At 45.0% G+C, this 18,746-nt stretch overlaps 1 protein-coding gene across 1 annotated transcript in view; it reads left to right on the top strand.

The window, feature by feature from the left end:
• Positions 1-18,746, top strand: part of Igf2bp3 (insulin like growth factor 2 mRNA binding protein 3) — a 138,947-nt gene that overhangs the window by 116,274 nt on the left and 3,927 nt on the right. Inside the window, exons 10-12 of the mRNA XM_057790243.1 lie at positions 945-1,070; positions 15,116-15,232; positions 18,270-18,344. Of these exons, the coding sequence (XP_057646226.1) occupies positions 945-1,070; positions 15,116-15,232; positions 18,270-18,344 (318 nt within the window). The remainder of the gene's footprint in view (positions 1-944; positions 1,071-15,115; positions 15,233-18,269; positions 18,345-18,746) is intronic.

Raw genomic sequence — 18,746 nt, 5'->3', positions numbered from 1 at the left:
GACGACGGAACACCTCAAGAGCCCGTCTTTTCAGAAGGTGCTCCTTAAACATGAGGTAAACGATTAAACTTCGGTTGGACCTGTCTTATGGAACAGTAATGTCAAGTGAGGCTGTGACAGTATTTTTTCTAAGAAGAATCTAGAATGCTGGTCATTTTATCCCACATGGTAGCCTGCTATCTGCATGTGATTGCTGCTAGCATTTCATAACTGATCCTCACAGGCCCTGATAACAGGATCAGATACACTTCAGTTCAGTCCTAGTCTCCACCCTTTTCAGTTCTTATAAAATTAGGGCTGGAGAGATGGCTTGGTGCTTAGGAGCTCTTGGCTACTCTTCCAGAGGACCAGGGTTTGATTCCCAGCGCCCACATGGCAACTCACAGTCATCCTTAATTCCAAGTCCACGGATTTGGCACTCTTCTCTGGCCTGTGTGGGTTCTCCATGCACATGGTGCACAGATGTATAAACAACCAAACATCCACACACTTGTATTTAAGGGGGAACAATTAAGCTGAAACAGCATTCCCCTCCTGGTCCTGCATCCATCCAAAGGGTGCTCATTTGTGGTGTGTGCAGTGTGAAGCTGGGTCCTGACTTGAAGGATTCGGCCAGAGGGCAAGGAATGAAGGGCTTTCCCCTCATGTTCTGTGTGCCTGCTGTGATCCCCAAGCACACCTCACGTATTTACCTTTCAGCTGATGGAAGCCCACCGTGTGCAGAGTACCATTCTCTCTGTAGTGCTCTGAGCTGCTGCTCTTGGCCTTGAGACTCCTCAGTGCAGGGCATACCAGCTTCAAATATGCCAAGAGGCACGAACAGCACCTGTAGTCCTGTGGAAACACCTGTTGTATTCAAAAATTGCTTTCTTAGTGTGGCTCACTCCCTTGATTCTTCCGATTGAAAATTAAGACTTTTTTTTCCTTTTCTTTTACCATTGCAGCTTCAAGCACATTTAATCCCTGGATTAAACCTGAATGCCTTGGGTCTGTTCCCACCCACTTCAGGGATGCCACCTCCCACCTCAGGGCCCCCTTCAACTATGACTCCTCCCTACCCACAGTTTGAGGTAAGCTCTCTGACCCTTGCCGTCAGACTATGCCACAATACTGCTACAGTCAGAGCTAAATGGGATAATGTTCATGCCATATTGTGCGTTGTATGATCTATCACCTGCGTGGAGCTCTTGTGTGCTTTGTAGCACTTGCCAATAGAAACTTTTAATTTGACCCCAAAATAATAAACACGAGTTGTTTTGAAGTTTTGGGGGTTGGTAGAATTGTGCAAATGTGTCGATTTAAATAAAAAGTTTTGGTGGATTTTTTTTGGTTTTGTTTTGTCTTTTGGTTCAGTACTGGGGTCGAGGCTGGTTTTCTTAGAAGAGTAGTTCTCAATGGTCCTGATGCTGAAACCCTTTAATACAGTTCCTCATGTTGGTCGTGGTGCTGCAGCCCTTTATTTAATACAGTTCCTCATGTTGGTCCTGATGCTGTAGCCCTTTATTTAATACAGTTCCTCCTGTTGGTCCTGATGCTGCAGCCCTTTATTTAATACAGTTCCTCATGTTGGTCCTGATGCTGCGGCCTTTAATACAGTTCCTCATGTTGGTCCTGATGCTGCGGCCTTTAATACAGTTCCTCATGTTGGTCCTGATGCTGCGGCCTTTAATACAGTTCCTCATGTTGGTCCTGATGCTGCGGCCTTTAATACAGTTCCTCATGTTGGTCCTGATGCTGCGGCCTTTAATACAGTTCCTCATGTTGGTCCTGATGCTGCGGCCTTTAATACAGTTCCTCATGTTGGTCCTGATGCTGCGGCCTTTAATACAGTTCCTCATGTTGGTCCTGATGCTGCGGCCTTTAATACAGTTCCTCATGTTGGTCCTGATGCTGCGGCCTTTAATACAGTTCCTCATGTTGGTCCTGATGCTGCGGCCTTTAATACAGTTCCTCATGTTGGTCCTGATGCTGCGGCCTTTAATACAGTTCCTCATGTTGGTCCTGATGCAGTGGCCTTTTCATACAATTTCTCATGTTGTGGTTAAAAGGACCAGTGTTGGTGCAAAACACCCTAAGACCAAGTTCTCAGCACACAGATTTATTTGCCTGAGAGGGACAAAGGGCAGAGAATAAGACAAAAGACAGGAAAGAAGAGAAAAGGAGCAAGGGGAAAGGAATATTTGCCTCAAGGGACAAAGGACTGCCTCTAGATGGAGAGGAGACAGACCATAGCCCATAGGCAAGTGACAGTTTATGAAGGGGTAAGGGGGAAACCTTTGTTAGGATGAGTTGGTTTGTTTTGATTGAGCATCTTAATTAGGGCAGCCAAAAGGGGGCTTTTGATTGCTGAACTTCAGTACTTTGATAGCTGAACCTTGGAAATCAGCTTCAGGGGGAAAAAGTGGCAAAATAAGGGAATAGACCTTGGTGGCTAGACGTTGGTGGCTAGCTTTCGGAAGGTAATCAGACAGTTTAGCAAGGCAGAGGGAATGGAGAGGGCAATGCCTGCCAGAGCTGTGTTTGTCATGCTCGGGCCTGCTACAGCCCTTCAGTGGTGACAAAATAAACAATTATTTTTGTTTGCTACTTCATAACAAATATAAATATCTGTGTTTTCCAATATTCTTAGCGGACTGCTGTAAAAGGGTCATTCCACCTCCAAAGGAACTGCGAGCTACAGATTGAGAACTGCTGTTTTAGAGTGTTGAAGCAGAGAGGTTTTAGGAGACGTCCATGCTGGACACAGTGCACACCTTTAAGCCCAGCATTCCTGCTGAAGCAGGAGGTTTGTGAGGTTAAGGGCAATCTGTATTCCACAGCAAGACTTTGTCTCACAAAGAAAATTTTTCTCTCATCTTTACCACCTAGAAGGTCTACATAGGCTGAAGTTGCTTTCCTGATCAGTGCATCAAGATAGTTTCCCTCACAGTTCTGTGTTCATGGACAGAACACTGGATAGCTTGTGTTGTATAGAGATCATATAACAAATGCATTTACTTATTGAGACGGGGTTTTTTAAATTTATTTTATGTGCATGAGTATTTTGCTCATATGTATTTCTGTGCACATGTGTGCCTGGTACCCATGCATGTCAGAAGAGAGATGTTAGATCCCCTAGAACTGGAGTTATGAAGGGTTGGGAGCTGCCCTGTGGGTGCTGGGAATTGAACTCAGGTCCTCAGGAAGAGAAAATGCTCTTAACCACTGAGCCTTCTCTCCAGCCCTGACATGGGGATTTGTTTGTCATGTAGCCCAGGCTGACCTCATACTTGCGCTCCTCCCACTCTGCTTCCCCAGTGTTGTGAGCTGTCAGGCTTTTATAGGTCTTACTTTGAAATCTGGGTTTTGAAAACAGCTTTGCAGCCCAGATGTCTATCCGGGAAAGTAGGGTACCACCCAGTGTGCAGTCATTTGTATACAGCATTCTAGGGTCGTCCATGATGAATTTATCTCTCTGTTTGTTTGGCTCTTTTAAACACATGAAATATGTGAACGGTAACTCTATGCACACCCAGAGATGTTGTTCAAGTGGTACGGGTCAAGGATTTAATTGTGTTACTACCCCGAGTAACCACACAAGTAAATTGATATTGGCATTCTTCAGGCAACACCAATACTAGACTGCCGATGCTCTACCAGCTCAGAAATAAGAATTTCCTTTCTGTCCTTGAGCATAGTAGGCTGATAGGTATTGTGGGCTATCTCCCTCTGGTGTTTGTTTCTGCTTTTACATGAGTAAGCCATGGGGAGCAAGCCAGAAAACAGTATTCCTCCGCGACTCTACTCTGCTTAGTCCCTGCCTCTAATCTTTGTCTGTAGCTCACCTGCATATGTAGTTGTTTGCACCTAGAAATTATGTAACAAGTCTGAGGATAGCTTTCACAACAGTAATTAAATAAACCCCTGGATGTGGTAGCATGCACCTATATTCTCAGCTACTTGGGAAGCTGAGAGGCAGGATCACCCTGGGAAACCTAGAGAGCTGTATCTCCAAAACAGTGGACAGAATGGCAGCCAAATATCACGTATGCATAAATTCATTACATGGCACCTGAAGCTTCAGCTCAGATCCAGGTGCTGTGTGAAGTAGATGGCAAGTTTGTGCCCTGAGAGATGTCTTGGTGAAAGAAGTGTGGGGTTGCCCCAGGTCTAGCCTAGCTCCACAGTAAATTGTGCCACTGAAGGTTGGGTTCTGCACTGCCCTTGGTCTGTTTTCTCAATGAAAAATCTGAGCCGACCAGGGTGACACTTGTAATTGCAGCCTCCAGTGGCTGGGGCAGGAGGATTGCTGGGAGTTCTAGGTTATCTTGGGCTGCTTGGTGGGACCAGGCAAGCCCTGGCTACAGAATAAGCCCTCGACTTGAAAGCAGATGTGGGGGTTAGAGACCTTTGTTGAATGAATGATCTCTGAAGACTTTCAGGTCAAATACTTCTTTTCTCTACAGAATTGTATATTGATAGTAGGATGAAGGGCCTAAAATAGAAATTCAAGAGTGCATTTAAATCGGTAATTGTTGTGCTTAGAGTTTTATTTATTTTTTGTCAACCTGACACAAGCTAGGGTCTTTCTGGAAAGAAAGAACTCAACTGAGAAAATGCTTCTATCAGATTCACCTGTAAGCGAATCTGTGTGGCATTCTCGTGATTAATGATTGATGAGGTAGGACCCAGCCCGCCACGAATGGTGCCCTCCAGCCCCCACAGGCGATTCTGAGTTGTATAAAAAACCAAGCTGAATATGGAGTCTTCCTCTTCCTCGTGGTTTGTTGGCACCACCAGGTCACAAGGACAAAGGGAGCAGCGGCAGTGCAGGGCTTTGTACGGCCTGTGAATATGGCAGAGACAGCTTCAGGGAGCAGCTTCAGTGAGACAGCTCGACCTTACTCCAGGTGAGGAGATGAAAAGGGTGCACTCAGTGACTGGAATATCACCTCATCTGCATTTGGTGGCCTGCGCCTATCACAAGGCTGGAGCACATGTCTGTTACATGTGACCGCATAGCCCTGACCTGTATATAGCTAGAGCACCTAATTATGGCCTGTGGCAGCAGAGGGAAGCATTTGCAGAGAACTGTGTCAGAGGTCTGGACTAAGGTAAGTCAGGCATCCAGGCACAGGGACCATCTCCAGATAAGGTCAGACGGAGAGTAGGAAGCCCGTGCTGGGGGAAGGGCATCCTCCTGTCTTGTGTTGAGCTCTGAGAGAGCCATCCAGACATGTTGGACTGCAGCCTTAGTCCAGCAGGGCTCCCCAACAGCTGAGCGAGTCACTGGGAACAAGACAGTAAACACTGTTCCTCCATGGTCTCCACTTCCTGCCTCTAGGTTCCTGCCTCGAGTTCCTGCCCTGACTTCCCTTCGTGATATACTGTGATCAGGATATATAAGCCAAATATGCCTTTTCTTTCTTGTGCTTTTTGGTTATGGCATTTGTTACTGCACTAGAAAGCAAGGTAGGACAGTTTTTAAAATTCTAATGTGTCCAATAGTTTATTATAAACGAACACATTTGTGCTAGGTTTATAGATGATGTATCCCTGATATTTACTTTAAAAAGTGTGCCAATTATACAAAGTAATTGTGCCATATAAGGCCTTATCTAATGGATGGTACTGTTCACCATCCTAAACCAGCTTTCTCTTTGGGTAGGTCCTTATCTTCATTCTGTTGCTCAGGCTCCTGGTTTGTAAACTGAGGTGTGCTGTAAATTAAAGTTTGTCTTTAACTCTTTTGTTGTTGTCTTGTAGGAGGAGGGCGCTTGTTTGTCCTGGCTGCCCAAAAGTAAAATAACCACACAGAAACTATATTAATTAAAACACTGCTTGGTCCATTAGCTCTAGCTTATTGGCTAACTATTATATTAATTTAACCCATTTCTATTAATCTGTATATTGCCATGTGGCAGTGGCTTACTGGCAAAGTCATGTCTGACCCTGGTGGTTCCATGGTATCTCTGTGACTCTGCCTTCTTCCTCCCAGCATTCAGTTCTGTCTTCCCCGCCGACCTAAGTTCTGCCCTGCTATAGGTCCAGAGCAGTTTCTTTATTCATTAACCAATAAAAGCAACACATAGACAGAAGGAGCTCCCACACCATTGTCTCTATAGATCAACCTCTCCCATCACAGATGGTGGACTGGTGGACATTCTCATCATCTGTCTCTTACACATATTCAGATCCTTCCGTAGCAAAAAGCCCTAACATGAACTGTTAGATGATTATTTTTTAATATAGAAATAAGGAGACTGGAGAGCACTGTCTGCTCTTCCAGGGGACCCAAGTTTGGTTTCCAGTCTCACAAGGTGGTTCATATGGATCCATAACCGGTTCCAGGGGAGTGACACCCTCTTTTCTTATCTCCATGGGCACCAGGCACCCATGCAGTGCAAACACTCATACACATAAGGTAAAGAAAAACTTTAAATCTTCTAAAATTTGCAAGTTAGAAGATTGTAACTGCCCTCTATATTTAATCATTTTTTTCTAATTTAATATTGTGGTTTAAGCATCATATTTGGTTTAACAGACCAATGTTTTAGTCATATGAAATCATATTAATAATCTTTATTCTGAAACCCATTGTAAGTATCTAGAGTACAAGCTCACTAGAACCCAGCCAAAAACACAGCAGCTGAGATGTCCGTGATTGGTCCCTGTGGGAATAAGGGCTTCCTTTGCCTGCCTGTCCTAAGCCACATTAAATCTTAAAGGTGGCTTGCACAATTAGTTTTAAGAATGGGAGGCTGAAGGTGCTTACTTACTCTGCTAAGCATGAGCCAAATAAGTGCACAGATGACCACAGGATGAACACCTTTGCTTCTATTGAGGTACTTGCACTCAGTCGGATTAGATGAAGGTTACAGCTCAGAGGTTGGGTACCCAGAAACTACTCAAGTAAGGCAGCTATTGCTACCGGGTAAGAACTGAGGACACCCAAGGGCCAGGTGCAAGGACAGGCAGAGGAAGCACTTGTTCCCCAGGGACTAACCGTGGATATGTCAGCCACTCATGTCCTTTGCAGGACGCTGGTGAGCTTTTCCTCTGTGTGCACTGAGGAGACGGATGTCTCAGTGGATGCGGACATTTCTACAAGTTGTAGGAGATGCTGCTAAAATGTTAAAGGTGAAAGAGCAGAAGCTGCTGTGGTCTGGCAGATCCGCCTGCTGAGTCAGTCCGTCTGTCGCCAAGAGACGTTTCTGTAGCGAGATTCACTTGAACTTCATCTTTCTGTTGGTACCAGTCCCCTGAGAGTGTCAGGAGTTAGCCGTTGGCCTGAGAAGCAGAAAGGAGGCATATTATTTCCTTTCTATCATTTCTCTCCAAAATGAAAAAAAAGCTTTAGTGGGTTACAAATGTGTTCTTAAAATTACCCTTTCAAGCTAGATATAGTGGCACACGCCTTTAATCCCAGCACTGGGAAACAGGCAGGTGGATCTCTTGAGTTCAAAGCCATTTTAGTCTATGTGTGAGTTTCAAGACAGCCAGAACCACATATAGGCCTTGTCTTTAAAGGAAAAAAAGGGCAGAGTTTAAAACATATGATTTACTTATTTTTCTTAAAATTCCTTTAGACACTGGACTCACAAGGTAGCTTCATAGGTATTTAGATTTGGAGATAGCCTAACACAGATAAAGCGAGGCCATAATACTCAGACTCTAGGAAGGGAGTGTAGCTTAGTTTTTGCTTTGATTATTCTCATTGGAGATATATTTTAAAAACATTGGTTTTAGGGGCCTGGAGAGATGACTCAGTGGTTAAGGGTACTCTTCCAGAGGACCCAGGTTCAATTCCCAGGTCATGATTGCCCATGACTGCAGTTCCAGGGTTTCTGACACAATTCTTCTGGCTTCCACGGGCACCAGGCATGCATATGGTCCACAAATATACATACAAGCAAAACACACACACACCTAAAATAAAATGGTCAAAAAGAAATGAGAAACCTTGGTTTTATCAGTCGTGTTGAAGTCCGCAGGAAATATAAACTGGAGCTCAGGGTGAGGGTCGTCTCCTATTGTGTTCCCTTCATTTCTCTAGTCTTCCTTTCTGAGCTGCTTTATGCTCTCTTCTGTCTTGGTCCCCTCCTCACTCATCCATTGTGGTCTCCCTGTCTGAGGAGAAGCTAGTTTTCCTGTGGCTACACTGTAATTACCCCAGGGAAGGGCTCTGCGCCATTTTGGAACCTCCTCAGGTGACTTCAGCTGTGGTGGCACTGGCGGCAGCCGCCTGGGTTGTAACCAGGTGGAGACCTGTGCCCTACTTTCATGAATCGAATCTCAGTGGGAGAGGGCAGAGCTTGCAGACCGGGCTTTGTAAAAGCAGATGGGAGCGTGTCGCTGCTCACTCATTGTTGACCTGCTCACAGGAATGTTTACTAGGCAGTAGAGGGAATGTACCTGCTGGTGGAAAGAGCATGGCCCCTCCCCCCATGTGTTCCACTTTTTAGCCCGTTCTGTGTTTTATTTTAGGGAACAGTTTAAAAACCAACAAAAGATACCCTAACCCTTTTATCTTTGGAGCATCTGCCATTCAAACTCTAGGCACCAGTCAAGCCAAAGCCCGCCTGGGAGGCTGCCACGCGTCTGCTCTCGCTCTTCTCTATCTATTTTGGTGTGCTGTGTAGATCACGATTGTGCTTGTCTGTGTGTTACGGGGGTGCAGGGTAGCTGACATGTTTTCCTTCTTCATGAGAAGAGACCAAAGTCCAGCCAAAAAATGCTGACAATACCTCGAAGGGCAGCACCTGAATCACAAGTTGAGTATTTAACTTTTGACTGGCACCATATTAGCTGGAAAATAACACCCAGCCTTGTCTAGCTGCGAGGGAGGCTGGGAGACAAGCTCTCTGGAGCAGAAGTGTATCCAGTGCATCCAATCAACACGGATAGGAAAGTGGATGTTGGAGCAGACATTCATGGACTTCTCATTTTTACATCTTAACGGAAACTCCAGAACCCGGAGGAAGAAAGCCAGCATTTTTTTTTTCCCAGAGAGAAAGGGAGACTCTAACCTTAAACTTCAGGGAGGAAGTTTCATGTTGCACTCTCTGTGCCTGTGTTTATTTTTACTGACACAGCACAAGATAGGTGTTGAGAACTCCTGTGTGTCTGTAGAAACCATTTAGGATAAACTATTCTTTTATGTTCTCCATGCAAATCAATGATGTGTTAATCCCCAGTCACGGTTTTAATTAACCCTCATTGACCGCTGCCAAAAGTATTTATTGAGGAGAGCAAGAAAGAGACTTCTTTTGTACAGCTTTTTATTTTTATTTATTTATTTTTGTTTTTTGTTTTTTCGAGACAGGGTTTCTCTGTAGCTTTGGTTGTACAGCTTTTTAAAAATTGTTATTGTTCTAGCTTATTAATTACTCTCTAGCTTATCAGAAAGGTATCTATAGAAATCTTGAAGGTGGGAGTGGCGTATGTAACTGTGCTTCCTATTATTTGTAACTGGTTGGTGGACAGTACTTTGAGAAATATATTTTTAATTTTATTCTTAAAATTATTTTATGTGTGTATGGGAGTTTGGCCTGTACACCACATGTGTGCAGTGTCTGAGAAGGCCAGAAGACATTGGAGCCCTTGGAACTATAGTTAGAGAAGATCATGAGACAACATGTGGACTCAAACTCAGGTCCTATGGGAACGCAGCTAATGCTCCCAACTGCGAAGCCATCTCTCCAACCTTGAAAATATCTTTTTTTTGGGGGGGGGGGGGCTCGAGACAGGTTTCTCTGTAGCTTTGGAGCCTGCCCTGGAACTAGCTCTTGTAGACCAGGCTGTCCTCAAACTCACAGAGATCTGCCTTCCTCTGTATCCCGAGTGCTGGGATTAAAGGCATGTGCCACCACCGCCTGGCCGAAAATATCATTTTTAAAGAAAGAGCAATAGGGCAATTTGCCAAAGCCTTACCAGTTTCTTTCCCTTTTGAGTCAAGGTAGAACTAATGTTGCCAAGGATGACCATGAACTCCTGGTCCCCAGTGTCTTCCTCTGAAGCATGGATCCCAGGTGTGCAGCACCGTGTCTAGTTATCTGGAGTCAGGCCTATGTACATGCTAAGCAGGTATTCTACCCACTGAGCCACACTTCCAACCCTCCACATTCTCTTGTCTGATCCTCTTTTTTAATTTCAAATTTTATTTATTTTTATTTTATGTATGAGTGCTCTCTGTGTGTGCCTTCCAGAAGAGGAGGCATCAGGTCCTATTATAGAGGTTGTAAAGTGGTGAGCCACTATGTGGGTGCTGGGAATTGAACTCAGGTCCTCTGGATGAGCAACCAGTGCTCTTAACCACTGAGCCATTTCTCCAGCCCATTCCTTTTGTTTTTACCTTGCTGAAGAGTGTGCTGTTGTGGGCCTGTGGTGTTACTTTTAAAAACTGGGTGTGAGCTCTGGGAATGGTTACATTCTGCCATATTCAGGTGACCACACTTGTGATGAGAAGCTTTCTGTCCCTGGCTGGGGAGGCCACTCAGTGGGACAGCTCTTTACTGTGCAGAGCTCTGGGTTTGATGCCCAGTCCCAAAAGGAAAAATCTTGCTAATAGCAACTATCTCAGAAAATTCCAATTACTTATTAAAGTCATCTTAATCTTTGATATCCTGTGGGGTAAGAGTAAATCTATGCTTTCACTTGAAGTGCATATTGCTCACTAAGAGGAGGAGTTTCAGTGTGTTTGTGTATACATACACACATGTTGGTGTGTGTGTGTGTGCATGTGTGTTTGAGTTGTGCACATGCATCAGTGTGCATGTGGAGGCCAGAGGTCGATAATCATGCATCTTCTTCCTCTGTTGCGAGTCTGTGTGCAGTGTGTTTGTGTTTATATCTTTGTGTGTCTCCGAGTATGTGTGTAGTGAGTGTTTGTTTTTATGTCTTTTTGTATGTTGTGTGAGTCTGTGTATGGTGTGTTTGTGAGTCTGTATGGTGTGTGTGTACGCATACAGGCACGCACATGTGCATAGCATGTGCGCCACAGCATCTGGGGTCAGTCTTAGGCTCCCACCTCTTTGGAGACATCATTCTTGAATGGCTGCACTTTGAGCCTTCAACTTATTCTTAGAGTAAACTTCTCTCACTGAGTCTGGTGCTCATTGACTTGGCTGGGCTGGTGGCCAGTGAGCTGCAGGGATCCATCTGTGTAGAAGCATGCCATTGTGCTGGGTGTTTCCTTAAGCACAAGGGATCCAAACTCAAGTTTGTAACTTTACTGACTTAACTTTAACTTAACACATCTACCCAGCCCTTAGAAGGTTTTGGGCTGCCGCCACCACCGCCAAGACATTTTATGGACTTTTAAAATTGTCTTCGTTATGCAGATTTACTCATTTCTGCTTTGTAACATGAGGAGAATGCTGTCTGTTGATAACCTTCTTGCCTCTTTTCATTCCAGAACTCTGCCCAGTCATCCCTCCTCACTATCTCCCCACTCACTCATCGCCCCCACCCACTTATCCCCCATTCACCCGTCCCCCACTCAGTTGTCCTTCACTCACCCGTCCCCCACCCACTCATCCCCCACTCACCCTTCCGAAGTAGCTTTTCTCCTAGAACCTGTGAGGTTGATTTCTCCAGATGGCCAAAGTGCTGTATCTTCCAACAGATTTCAGAAAGTCTCTAGTTCCTGCCTGGCAGCTGGTTCAGTCAGTACTTAATTTGCAAGCCCCTCGTTTATAAATGACAGGAAATGCTCCTTTCAGAAATGCCCAAACAGTAGGGAAGGGAGAGTTGGCAGCCAGTGAGCCAGGCATGAGCTGGAGCTGTCTTAGCTGGCTGTGCTGGCTGCTTGCGGTTGGGTTGGCAGGAATAAACCTGTGGGCTCTTGTCTTTACACTTCTGATATCTTCTTTACACTCTTCTCTGATGCTGCCAAGATGACCATGAAGTGGTTAGCGTCCTGGTATGATGGGGGCAAGGAAGATGGTCTCAGCAGAGGCACCCTCCATACGACTGAGTTGCTGGCCTAGTCTTGGTCAGATAGTTCCACATCGGTGCAGCAAACATTCCTAGGAAAATAAACTCTGCACCATGTGGAGCCTTGGTTTACTTCCTTTATTTAAAAAAAAAAAAAAAAAAAAAAAAAAAAACCTTCAGTATTTTGTTCAGGTCATAGAGTTGAGTAAACTTGGTTCCAGTTCCAGACCCAAATCTACTTAAAAACAACCCCTCCTTCCCCCAAGCACCTATCCTTCATGCCAAAGGAAAACACTGGCATGCTGCCAGGTTCCTGGAGGCTGCTCTCTAGGCTGCCAGGCACGTCTCCACGCCTTTGTGATGCTGAGATTCTGTTCCCTGCAAAGTAAATACACTTAACCTCACTGTTCGATAGCGGGTGATTAGGGATTATTCGCTGGCAGACTTGGCCAGTTACGCAAGCTTTTGGCCTCGCAGCTTTGCTCTTGTTATTTCAAGACACAGCACAGTGCTTGCCAAGAGTCCGAAGGAAGCTTTGCCATAGGCATCTGGCAGCAGTCCACTGGGAAGCAGCTTGCGTCCTGTTACTAGCCTTCTCCCTCAAAGAGTGTGTTCAGGAAAGGGTCTCCTGTGTGTTTAGGACCCTGAACTGAAACCCAAGGATTTTGTCAGAAGGAAGCGTTGTGTTGAGCGGGGTCTCTTCAAATCTCAGAGGCTAATTAAAGCTGTAGGTAGAAGAGGCTTTTTTCTCCTATCTGCTTAGATCTGCTATTCAAAATGAAACTGTGTGCTTATCTGGGACAGATCCTGAGAACATGGCTTCTCATGCTGAATTCCATACGAGAACACGCTGTACCAGACAGTCAAGTGGACAGATGTTTCCATGAGCTGCCTGTGTCTTCAGAGGAAAATTCCCTTGTGAAATAATTTATGGCCAGCAAGATGGCTGGTGGAAATGGAACTGGAGCCAGGGAGCTGGGTGGTGACGAGCCACTTGAGTTGCTGTCGCCAGCAGTGCATGCTGACCATTGGGCGGTCCCCAGGCTGCTGCTTTCAGCTCCTCACAGGACGTTGAGACCATCGCAGACCCCTCATGGGTCACACTTGCCGCTGTTGTACTGTGGGGTCATGGTCATTTCAGCTGTTTCCTAACAGTTCCTTTTCCAGAGCTGGGCTGGGGACTTCAAGAGACAGTTCTGTGAGATCTTCTTACCAAGTCATCTAGGTTTAAATTTCCTTCTGCAGATAGCTTCTTCTACCTCTAGAGATGTGACCCTATAGCATTTTCTTGAAAACTCAAATGCATACTCCACTTTAGTGACGTATGTTTTCCTTCGGAATTTGTTGTTGTTGTGTGTGTATGGTGCTCACAGAGGTCAACGAAGACAGTGGATCTCTTGGAACTGGAGTTAGAGATGATTGTTAGCCATGTGGGTGCTGGGACTTGAACCTGGGTCCTCTGGAAGAGCAGCCAGTGCGCTTAAAGGTTGAGCTGTGGCTTTAGCCCCCACTATATGTTTTTGTTTTTTTTAAAAAAACAAATTTCCTAAGTGCAACAAGCTCCAGAACAGTATTTTATCCTAATTACATGTGGCAGAGGTGTTAGGCAGGGAATTGAGATGTTTACGTAGGAATAGGAATGTGTCACATAATCTCAGCCCCAAGCAGCAGCTTCCTCAGGCCTGATCTTCCTCCTCATTGCAGCTTCTTGGATTCTTTCTGACATCTTCATGGCCCAACATAGCACCTGCGGCCCCTTCCCCAAGACGCTTTTGATGGCTGTCTTACTTAGGGTTTTAGTTGCTGTGAAGAGACACCATGACCACAGCAACTCTTACAGAAGAAAACATTTAATTGGGACTGGTTTACAGGTTCAGAGGTTTAGGTCATTATCATCATGTTGGGAAGCATGGTGGCGAGCAGGCGGACATGGTGCTGGAGAGGTAGCTAAGAGTTCTAAGTCTGGATTGGCAGGCAGCAGGAAGAGAAAGTGCTTGGCTTGGGCTTCTGAAACCTCAGAACCTACCCATAATGACACACTTTGTCCCACAAGACCACACCTTCTAATAGTGCTGCTCCCCGTGAGCCTTTGGGGGGCTATTTTCATTCAAACCAACACATTGGCTAATGTTAAAATCTTCCTGAACACACTTCCTGTTGTTAAAAGGTAAGCAGAGAATGAGGCGCTTGAGCAGGATGCAGCTCATTAGAACTCCCACTCCATGCTGGTACTGCCCATTGAAAAGCCCTGTGAGGAGGAACTCAGTCACTGAGCTGTCTGAGTGACCATGTCCTTCAGCCCTGCTGTAATGACTGAGGGAGGAGCCTGGAAAGGGCACAGTGACCAGTGTGAGGCAGGGAGAGTGAAGGGTGCAGATAAGTCCATTTGCGCATAACCTTTCAGAACTTTCAGAATGGTTTCTGATTGTATGTAAGATGCCAAGGGAGAGCGTGGGAGGAAGTAGCTACAGTGTAGAAAGACAATGGTAGCCGGGCGGTGGTGGCGCGTGCCTTTAATCCCAGCACTCGGGAGGCAGAGGCAGGCGGATCTCTGTGAGTTCGAGACCAGCCTGGTCTACAAGAGCTAGTTCCAGGACAGGCTCCAAAACCACAAAGAAACCCTGTCTCGAAAAAAAACAAAAAAACAAAGACAATGGTATTTGGTAAGGTTTGTACATATGGAGAAGTTTTTCCCTTAGTTCTTTACTCTCTGTGTTTAAGAAATGAAAACCTGGGGCTGTGGATTTAGCTCAATAGAATACTTGCCCAGCAAGCACAAGGTCTTGGATTTGGTCCTTAGCTCTGGAAAGGCAGGCAGGCAGGCAGGCAGGCTGGCTGGCTGGCTGGCTAGTGGTCTGCCTAAAGTCTGGAGTTTGTATCCTTTGCTGCTGTCTAGTTTGTGATGTGTAGTCTGAAGCAACCTTGGATCTAGGCTCTATGATCTAAATACATAATAGAAAGAAGGCAAAGCATCTATAATTTGGTGATGTTTTGAAATTTAAGAAACCCGTGTAGACAAAAGTGAGATTTTTAGACCAGTGTGACTTGGTAGGTGAACCCTGCTTGACTCATTGTGGATTCCCAATGACCTTCCTAGTATTCCTGCTGGGACAAGAAGGTGCTCATCCCAGAGGTGAGGGTGCCAGTGATTTATTTTATAGCAAATAAGCATTCATGCCCTGACTTTCTTCTCTTACAGCAGTCGGAAACGGAGACTGTGCACCTGTTTATTCCCGCTCTGTCAGTTGGCGCCATCATTGGCAAGCAGGGCCAGCACATCAAACAGCTTTCTCGTTTTGCAGGAGCTTCGATTAAGGTACTGTTCTGAAACCATGGCTCTTCTGTTATCTAAGAAAGTGAAAGTGGCGGGCTGAATTCAGGTTAGATAACCATAGGACAGGAACCCTACAACCGTGGTTTAATTGTGGTTAGATAGTCTCTCTCTAGAAAAATCAGTCTGTGGAGAAGCACAATTGCACAATATCTCCATGCCTCTGAGATCTTGACTTACAACTTCCTCTGGCTCATCTCCACAGTAGTGTTCTTAAAAGCCACATCTGTTACCCGGCCTTTGAGGACAGGAGGACGTAGTGAAGTCTGTCTATAAGGGAGTTGCCTGTTGGTTGCTATGGGATATTTTTGCCTATATTACATTCTCAGCACTTGGCCAGGCAAAGCTGAAGGGGCAGCAAGGAAATGGAGTTTTGTCAGTAAAGCATTTACTGTGTAGATGTGGGACCACTAGTGTCTATCCTGAGAAATCATTGTGTGCTCTGCAGGCTCTGCATTTCCTGGTACTGAAGCAATTCAGAATTAGACATATACATCTGTGCATGAGTACATGTATATACGTATATACGTGCAGGCCGCAGGTTAATGTCTACTGTCTCTTCAGTCACACCTACCTTATTTTCTGGGTAGGGTGCCACTGACCAGCTTACTAACTCAGTGGGCTACCTGGCCAGTGAGTTTTCAGGAATCCTCCTGTCCTTGCCTTTTCAGCTTGGGATTGTTTTTATGGGTGCTGGGGATCCAAACGTCCTTTCAACTGAGGCGTGTCCCCAACCTTGGGTTGTTGCTTTAAGATGAAGGTCGCCATGTTGTAGGAAGGCTGCTTGTTCATTTCCCGGCTGCCCAGACTCCCAAAATAATCACAAAGAAACTATAATAATTAAATCACTTCTTGGCCTATTAGCTTTAGCTTCTTATTGGCTAGCTCTTACATATTAATTTAACCCATTTTTACTAATCTGTATATCACCACATAGCAGTGGCTTTTGGACAAAGTTTTGGCATGTCTTGTCTCTGGTGGTGGCTCCATGGCTTCTCTCTGTCTCTGCCTTCTGCTATAGGCTCAAAGCAGTTTCTTTATTAACCGATAGTATTCACAGCATACAGAGGGGAATCCCACATCACCTCCCCTTTTCTGTTTAAATAAAAAGGAAGATTTTGACTTTAACATAGTAAATTTACATATAACAAAACAGGAATCAAGCAAGAATTACAGTTAGAATATTTGTATCTACTTTATCTTTTATCATAACTAAGGAAAACTATAACTATATATTTTCAACTCCATCAAAAACTCCAGAAGGATATAATATTACCTAAGTAAACAGGAAGTGCATTGTAAGCAACTTCCAAAACTCTAGAATTGACAGAGACAGCTCGCTGCCTGGACAGTCACCCAGTGTTCTTCTGTACTTTTGGAGCATCCATCTTCAGCCTACAGGCACTCAGTATCTGGCAGACTTTTCCATGAAGCAAGAAATTTCAAAGACAGTTCTGCCTATATTGGCAGTTTGTTAGTCACTTTCTTCTATGTCCTGCATAATGTCTGGCAGAATCTTTCATAAAGTAGGAACCCTGAAGGATCATCTCACCTTTAGGCAAGTTCATCAGTCATTTCTCTGTGGGTCCTGCATGTCCAGTTCACACAGCATACCATCAAGCAGTTCAAGCAAGAGCAGTTTCTTGCTCAAATGGCTAACAAACTCAATGAGGAGCCTCTTCGATGCCCATTCTCCTCTTGAAGTAGATTGGTGCTGCCAGGAGCAAATGTGTCATGAAAAGTCTTAAGTTCTTAAAACATTTTAAACGCCATATTCTGAAGGTCTCTGAAAGATTTGAAGAACAGCCATCTAACTGAAATGTCTCTGTATATCTAGAAAACCTAACAAACATGACTACAAGCTTGACTATTATGAATGACTATCTATTAACCTATATTTCTTAATTATACATGACTTTTTGTTTTGGTTTTTCGAGACAGGGTTTCTCTGTGGCTTTGGAACCTGTCCTGGAACTAACTCTGTAGACCAGGCTGGTCTCGAACTCACAGAGATCCACCTGCCTCTGCCTCCCGAGTGTATACATGACATTTTTAAGTGAACTGCACAATCACAATATCTTAATCAAGAGCAGAAATATACATCAATAGACCAAGATCCACACCAAATGTGTAGCAATTGTCAGGGTCTCTCAGTTGAATCTAGAATTTATCAGTAAGACTATTTTGCTCCCTGGTTTGGGGGAACCCGTCATTGACTCCGTCCTGGAATTAGAGGTGGGGATCCACACCACAGTCCTTACCACTATACAACACAAGCATCTCCTCAGCCCAGATTTCTTTAAACTCTTGCGGGGACACTAAATCATTCCTTGGGCTCTAGGCGTGCTGGCTCCTCCCCCTAACATTTTCACTGTTTCCCCAGCCTGAGCTTTTGTGAGTTCGTACACTCCATGAAAACAGAAGTCTGAGTTTGCCAGGATCCTGCTCAGTTAATATTAAAACAGTATACCTTAAGAAATCTATAGTTTCCTCCCTCCCGCCATTTAAGTCCGAGAGGCACAGCTGCCTGAACAGCATTGCCTTTTCCTCTGAAAGCCAAGGAGATGCCGTGGATGTGGTAGCCTCACAACTTAGGAGTCCAGAGCTCTTAACATTTTACCACACTTCAGGTACATGTAGTTGCTACCGGAAGCCAAGCAGTGGACACAGCCAGCTCTCTCAAGGCTGTTAACTCTACAGTTATGGTCAGGTTCCTTCATGTCCTCAGCCTTCAGTGTTACCTCCCTCTGAAAAGTGATCATTCTTCAGCTAAATGTGGTGTGGGTTGGCTCAGTGATGGTCCATGCAGTTTACATTAGAGTCAGGCACCTTGTAAATACTCAGTAAATAGTGTGCTCTCTCTGACTGGCCCATATTAATCACAGCCTCTCCATAATTCCTTTCCAGAAGGCATTTAATTCCACAGCTCAGTCAGTCATGTGCAGATGTCAAGCTGGTTGGCCTAAGGTTTGTCAGTGACACCAGAAAGTATCATAACTGGCTGGTGATGGGTCTGTTACAGATCGCTCCAGCCGAAGCACCGGATGCTAAAGTGAGGATGGTGATTATCACTGGACCACCAGAAGCTCAGTTCAAGGTATGTGCAGTGGAGGGTACAGGTAACCAGAGGGAGCAAGATGGCTGCTGCTTCAGTGGAAATTCTAAAGAGCAGAGTGGAGCCATGCCACAATTAGGTCATAAACATAAGCCAAGAACCTTTAGTTCTGTGTGGTGTTGGTTTCCTGTCACCATTGACATGATGAAATCTTAACACTGACACACACACCTGCCTGCTAATGACCCTTGTAAACCTGTCCTCAATGTCTCCTTCTGTCTTGGAGATGCTCTAACCTTTACAGTGGCCCCTTTTCTCTTACCCTTCACTGTTCTAGGATTTTTGTTAGAAAGGCTGGACCTAGAGTGGCACATGACCTGGCTTGAACTGCTGCATGTTTATTGGTACCTGGGGTCTTTGGAGCTGAAAAATCTCCTTGTGTTT

The sequence above is a fragment of the Chionomys nivalis genome, chromosome 1 (genome assembly GCF_950005125.1).
Source record: "Chionomys nivalis chromosome 1, mChiNiv1.1, whole genome shotgun sequence".
In the NCBI taxonomy this organism is placed as follows: Eukaryota; Metazoa; Chordata; class Mammalia; order Rodentia; family Cricetidae; genus Chionomys; species Chionomys nivalis.
This window is presented reverse-complemented; position numbering and strand designations above follow the sequence as displayed.